The sequence below is a fragment of the Pundamilia nyererei genome, unplaced genomic scaffold (assembly GCF_000239375.1).
Source record: "Pundamilia nyererei isolate P.nyererei 1_Seehausen unplaced genomic scaffold, PunNye1.0 scaffold00033, whole genome shotgun sequence".
Lineage (NCBI taxonomy): Eukaryota > Metazoa > Chordata > Actinopteri > Cichliformes > Cichlidae > Pundamilia > Pundamilia nyererei.
Genome location: NW_005187434.1, coordinates 4025003 through 4031200, shown reverse-complemented (window position 1 = coordinate 4031200; position 6198 = coordinate 4025003). Strand labels below are relative to the sequence as shown.

Sequence of the window (6198 nt, the reverse complement as noted above, 5' to 3'; positions counted from 1 at the left end):
GGATTTTTTCCCCTTTAGAAATGTCCCTCATAATTTGTCTCTTTCCACTACAAGACACTTGCTTTATCCAAAACACAGTCATATTCAAAGTAATCCCAAATTGGACTCTGGCGCTTTCTCCCGACTTTTCCTGACATGATTCTGCGCGTGGACGGAGCAGCGACACAGACGACTCGACTGACGTACTGCCACCTGCTGGCATAATGAGACACAGCAAGACAAAAATCTTGAAACTAAACTTCATTTTCACCCTTGACTATTGTATGACACGCACACATCTACGAAAACTAAACACATTTTTGCTATAAATTCAGTTAAGTTTAGTTTTGTGAACACTCATTCCAGTTTTCCTTTTTTTGTTTTTATTTTTATTTTCGTTAACGAAAATGTTTTTTCACTTCTAGTTTTCGTTATTTCGTTCGTTTTCGTTAACGATAATAACCTTGGTTTCTAGTGTGTGTTCTACTTTTGTAGACATCAATAGTTGTGGAAATGTCTGCTTCCTCTTGAATACAATGTAATTATTATCAGCTGGCTTCATGGTGCTTACAACCTTTTAGTGTCAGCTTCCTGTAGGAACTACTTTGTAGCTGCATCTCAGTAAAAGAAAACTATCATTGTGACTAGAGGCTTGTTGTAGTGAGAGCATGCCCCACCATATCTGAGCCATTTTGGACGGCTGACAAAATAGGAAAACCACAAGCAGGTAAATATACTCTCACTTTATTGTGAAACTTCAAACTTCACCTCAAATTTGATTTGTTATCAATTTTAAGTCCCCCAATGAGGTGCTGGAAACATTCCTCAGAGATTTAGTTCATTTTGACGTGACGGCATCACACAGTTGGAGATTTGCCGGCTGCACATCCACGATGAGAATCCCCTGCCCCACCCACATCCCAAAGGTGGGTTGAAATCTGATTGGAGAGGCCATTTCAGTAAAGTGAGCTTGTTCTCACATTCAAGAAACCAGTTTGAGATGATGTGAGCTTTGACAAAAGAAGATGTGCACACTGTGGTCATAAAGGGATGGGAACGGCCAGCAATGCTCAGGATGGCTGTGCTGTGTGGTGTAAAAGAAGTGATTTATCACATCTTAACACCACCAGCAGCAGCACCAGCCTGAGCTGCAGATGCAAGGCAGAACGGATCCAGCCTTCAGAGATGCTCTTCTGCATACATTCTGGGTCTAACAGTGGTTATCGGAGTTACCTGTGCCTTCCTATCAGCTCAAAGTAGTCTGCCAGTTCTAACCTCAGACACCAATGATGCATTTGTGACCACAGTCTCTTCTGTCAGTCCTAATAATTATATAGCAGATTGAACTGGAACTGTGCTGCTGATGCTTACTGACTCTCAAATCTTATATATCATATGATTACAAAGTGAAATTGCATTCTACTGGTCGGTTGATTTTAGGTTTTATCAGGGGTTTGTTGAATTCGGCAAAATCTCCGCAGAGCACATGAAGCAGCTTTACTTTGTAGCTGCAAACTTAAATTTAAAATGCAGCTCGACCCATTTTCTTCAATTCTTCTGTTTAAGAAAGAAGAATAAAAAAAAACCCTCACACAACAAGACATTCAACATGCAACTGAAATATTTGCTTGTACCGCCCCCTGCTGTAAATCAACCGCCATTACTTTAGGCTCCAGTAATAAGTACAAATGGAAAATGGCAGCCCCTCAATCAAAGCCCCTGCCAATAAATAACAAGACTGAGACCATGAATGGCAATAAGCTTTTTATTTAAACATTAAGGCAGTGTCTCTTTTGTTTTTCATTTTTACACTGCTATCCACAAAGCTTGCTGGTGGGCATGTAGAATTTAACCATGTGAATATGTCTTCTTTCTTTTCTTGTAATACCAACCTTGAAGCAAGCCACATAAATATTTACATCTCTTCAGTTGTATATACAATCCTTGCTATTATACAGTGGGTTATAATTAAAAAAAAAATGCACAAAATGGTTGAACAATGTGTTGTTTGTCAATCCCCCACCCCTCCCTATCCCCCCCCACCACTGGACAGTCCAGGGAACACCATCAGCAATCGCCTTTGTCCTTTTAGGTTTGAATGATTAATCTGGTTTCCAAATGAAACAGGCGTGCACTGAACAAACAGTGAGAACAAAAAACAAACTGGATACATGTTAAAATTCATTTTTAGTATACTTAAAAAAAACAAAAAAACATATTAGTCAGGGAACAGCTGGATATGGCTTAGTCTGTTTAGCGTCACATTCTTAAATTTCATCAGTGGATAAGTGATATACACGCAGAAACTGTTTCTGCCGTGCCTGATGAAATAAACCATCCATCAGTCTTGACAGAAAAAAAACTTTAAAATAAAAACTAAAAGAAAGAAAAGAAAGAGACCTCAAACACAGCTGAGATGAGCTTTTTGCAGGTAAGGCCAGCTAGATGCTTCACCGTCAACAAGGTAGGATGAAGGAGGGAGAGGAGGTAGTCCTATAACAGTCATGTTTGTGTTGCGAGTATCACGAGCTTACTGCCGCTGCTTCCCAGTCCCAGGCAGGGAAGGAAAAACAGAAGCTTTTCACATCAATTTACAGAGTTAGGGTGACCTTTAAAACGCTGCACGAAAATGTGCTAAAATTGTGAGATATCGTCGTGTAAAAACTACCAGGATGCTTCTGAACGCCTCGCCCCTCCACCTCCTCTGACTCGTACAAACTCAGGAGCTGCAATGAAGTACACTTGAATTAATTTGTCATAGGTCTGTTGTTTAAGAAAGCGTCTGATGCAGGCCCAGGTAAGCAGTCGTTTGACACAGTTTTGTCTTGTTTAGTGTACAAATCGAATGAGTGAAACATTTAAAAAGCTAAGGCAGTGATGGATTGGGAAGGGAGGAAAAAAAAATGTTTCATTTGTTTATTTTTTTGTTTGTTTCTTGTTTTACATTTCCCTGTGTGGACAGTATAAATCCTGGCATGTGGGGGCTAAAAAGAAAAATTGTGCGTCACTTGAGTACTGTATATTGTAAAATAAATGGCACTTAACACTAAGAATATCTCATAACTGTACAAAATCTGCCTGGATGAGGAGTCGAGTCTCAGTGCCTCTTCTGGGCAGCAAAAGGTCAGAGGTCAGATCGGGATTCTAGCAGGCCAGAGGAACCCGACACTGCCATGGACCAAGAGTCATAGAAGGATGGCTTCTTTTTTAATTCTTTAAAGTCACCTTTTTTAATGCAAGGAAACTCGAGTGATGCTGTGGAATTCGCCTTTAAGCAGCTTTAAGTTTGGTCTGCAAACTGGCTCGAAGCGGCTTAAGTCATTGATCACCGAAATGTGATTGTCGCTTTGAGTGCGGGGGAGCTACACAATAGAGGTGGCAAGACCAAAGAACAAAATGAGCAGATGTTGAAGGAGACCTCCACAGTGGGATTTTCTACGCAGTTCTTGGGTCCATTATTTTTTCCCACCTGACACAGAAAACAATTTCTTAAATGCCATTGTGAACAGATTGACAACTAAGTGCTTAATATCCAAAAAACCGTTTCAACAAACACAGACATGGTTAATATATATAAAAACAAAAACAAAACAAAAACAGTGAGAGTGTCACTTGTCTCAGTGCCATCCATCTGGCAAATCATCTCTCCGCACATGGATTCCTGAAGTCAAACTAGGGCTTTGCCTTTTCTCCAGGGCCCTCCCCACTATGTGACGACATCAGCAACGAACAGCATGTTTACCCTGTAAACCAATGATATGACCCACCCACATAACAATCTCTGCCTGCCTGCCCCTGCCCCCCCCCCGCAAAAAAGATACATCCTTACAACAAAATGACACCATCAAAAGTTCACCATCAAAATGTACTAAAGGTCTCAGCTCACCAAACACAGGACTGGACTGACAGAATTTAAAGTAAAAAAAAAAAACAAAACCAACAAAAAAGAAAAAAACCCAAGGAAAAAACAAACACGTCGATTCTCCTCCTGTCCACCCTCGCCTGTGTTCTTGTAGTGGTAGCAGTGCTCAAGCCACGTACACCTGGAGTTCACCATGAAGAAATACGAGAGGGTCATCCGTGTGCATGCCGCTGCTCTCAGGTCAAATCATCTGTCACTAGAGCAGCAGTCATCGGCCTCCTGACCGGACCAACGACACAATCTCAGTCCCCTCCACACAAGTGTAAAAACATTAGACCAGGATACCCGCAAAGGGTGGAGGTCCATGTGTGTATATCGATAAGGCCAGTGAGGAAAAGTAGTAAATTAAGAAGAAAAAAGAAAAAAAAAAAGAAAAAGTGATTTGTCCTTTGGAGCAGTCCTGGAGTGAATGCATAACATGTAAGCGCAAACATACATACACGTGCGTGCACACATGCATGCACGGGGGGTGCAGCAGTGCTCCACTTCGTCGCTGTTTGGCATATCAGGTGCATGAGAGGAGGACGCGATCCATTCTCGATGACTGATGGAGGAAATACGTGTTGGAATGGTGTGGGAAGGTCTGCGGATGCCGTGTTTGTGGAGGTGAGTGACCGTACGCAGGTCCTGTTTAATCTGCCGTTTCCAGTCACTCGCTGTCGGACAGGGTCTCGTATTGAGACACAAGCAGAGGTTTGTGCTCCTCCTCCCCCCAGGAGGGGCGACCCTGTCCGGGTCCGGACCCTGGTCCCTGGCTCCCTTGTTGGCCAGAGGAGGGTGAATGAGCAGGCATCGGTCCGCTGGGGTAACGCATGCTCAGCGGGTTGCATGGAAACGGAGTTGGTGTTGAACCTGCAGAGAGCAAAACCAAAGAGTTGTTAGCAAGTGTTCACACTGCACCTACAGGATCTCATATGAAATCAGTGTCACAAAGGTTTATACCTGCAGACAAAGGCCGGTCCTCCCAGACACGGTTGGTGAGCGGGGTTCGCCTGTTGCAGTCTCCCTCTGAGTGGACCGAGGACACTGAGGAAGGTCTCTCACCTCCTGAAAGCCCTGGTCCTGGAGACTTTGCCTTGCGCCCATTAGAGCGTCCACTACCCTTCGAGGACTTTGCGCCTCCTGCAAACAAAGGAGATCAAGCGCCGATCTGAGTCTACAGTATACTCCGTTTAAAGATGCTTATTCTGAGCCACCTTTGGCCACATAAACTATAGCTTCCAACATTAATGTTTACGTGTATGGTTCTGTTTGTCACAGCAACACATTAGTAACGCCTAACGTACTCAGGAGCAGGTTTAATCAATGTAAACAAGATTACAGACAGAGCTAAACCGTGTCATTTCAGGAAAATTACCAAGCACCTTTGCTCTATTCTTGGGTTGCAATCAGTGTATTGATAATGACAAGAGCATCGACATGTGTGATGTGTATGCTGAATCAGCCAGTTGATTTCGTAACTTTTAGGCAACAAACAGAGAACTCCATAGTGCTTCCTTTATGACTTAAAACTTGCTTTAACCCAAAAATACACTTCGGTACGGTTGCACAACAGATCATATAATTCAGCTAACTGATAATATTTATTACTATAGATGAGAAGCATGTTAGACCAATTGTTAAAATGGAGACATCTGTTTAAGTAGAAACACCACTCCATAAACAGAAATGCTGGCCACAGAGATTTCCATATATATGCCAAACATTAGGTAACATGATACAAGGACAGTGCAAGGTGCCATTGATCAGATGGCACGGATGCAAATTCTATAAAAATATAGTGTAGGTGTAAAATTTGAACCTTTGGATTCAAATCCAAACCAGATAACGTATGAAGGTTTCTTAAGTGTTGGCACCTTGTGACAAAGAGTCTTCAACTCGCCCCTCTGCAGACAAACTCAGCGGGGTAGCAGCGTTGGATGGAGAGCGCTCCTCAGATTGATCATAATTGCCCATCAAAGCCTTTCTTATAATGGCCTCCAGGCCTATTGAGTTTCCAGGCGTTTCTGGGGCTGGGTTTTGGCGGATGTTTACAGGTACTGTGAAAGAAGAGATCATTATAAAGGTTAATAGTTGGCCGAAAATCACAACAGTGAGATGCAAAATGGTCAGAAAAGTAAAAAAAATATGTAAAAACGCTGTTAGGGAGGACGAAGAGCATCAGCAGTGAATAGAGTAAGATATCAAAAAATACAGGATTTCTACTTGTTGGTATACACCAGCCTGAGTGTTTCACACTTGTACTTAAATTCAGTTACAGATGTAGCGTTGAGTGAATAAATTTAAAAAATAAAAAA

At 42.3% G+C, this 6198-nt stretch overlaps 1 protein-coding gene across 4 annotated transcripts in view; it reads right to left on the bottom strand.

Moving 5' to 3' along the window:
- Positions 1-2874: 2874 nt before the first annotated feature.
- Positions 2875-6198, bottom strand: part of ncor2 (nuclear receptor corepressor 2) — a 91088-nt gene continuing 87764 nt past the window's right edge. For all 4 annotated transcript variants that reach the window (XM_013909897.1, XM_013909898.1, XM_013909899.1 and 1 more), the window contains exons 44-46: positions 5758-5940; positions 4844-5023; positions 2875-4753 (exon numbers count right to left, since the gene is read on the bottom strand). In XM_013909897.1, coding sequence (XP_013765351.1) covers positions 4551-4753; positions 4844-5023; positions 5758-5940 — 566 coding nt within the window. In that variant the 3' untranslated portion in view covers positions 2875-4550. The remainder of the gene's footprint in view (positions 4754-4843; positions 5024-5757; positions 5941-6198) is intronic.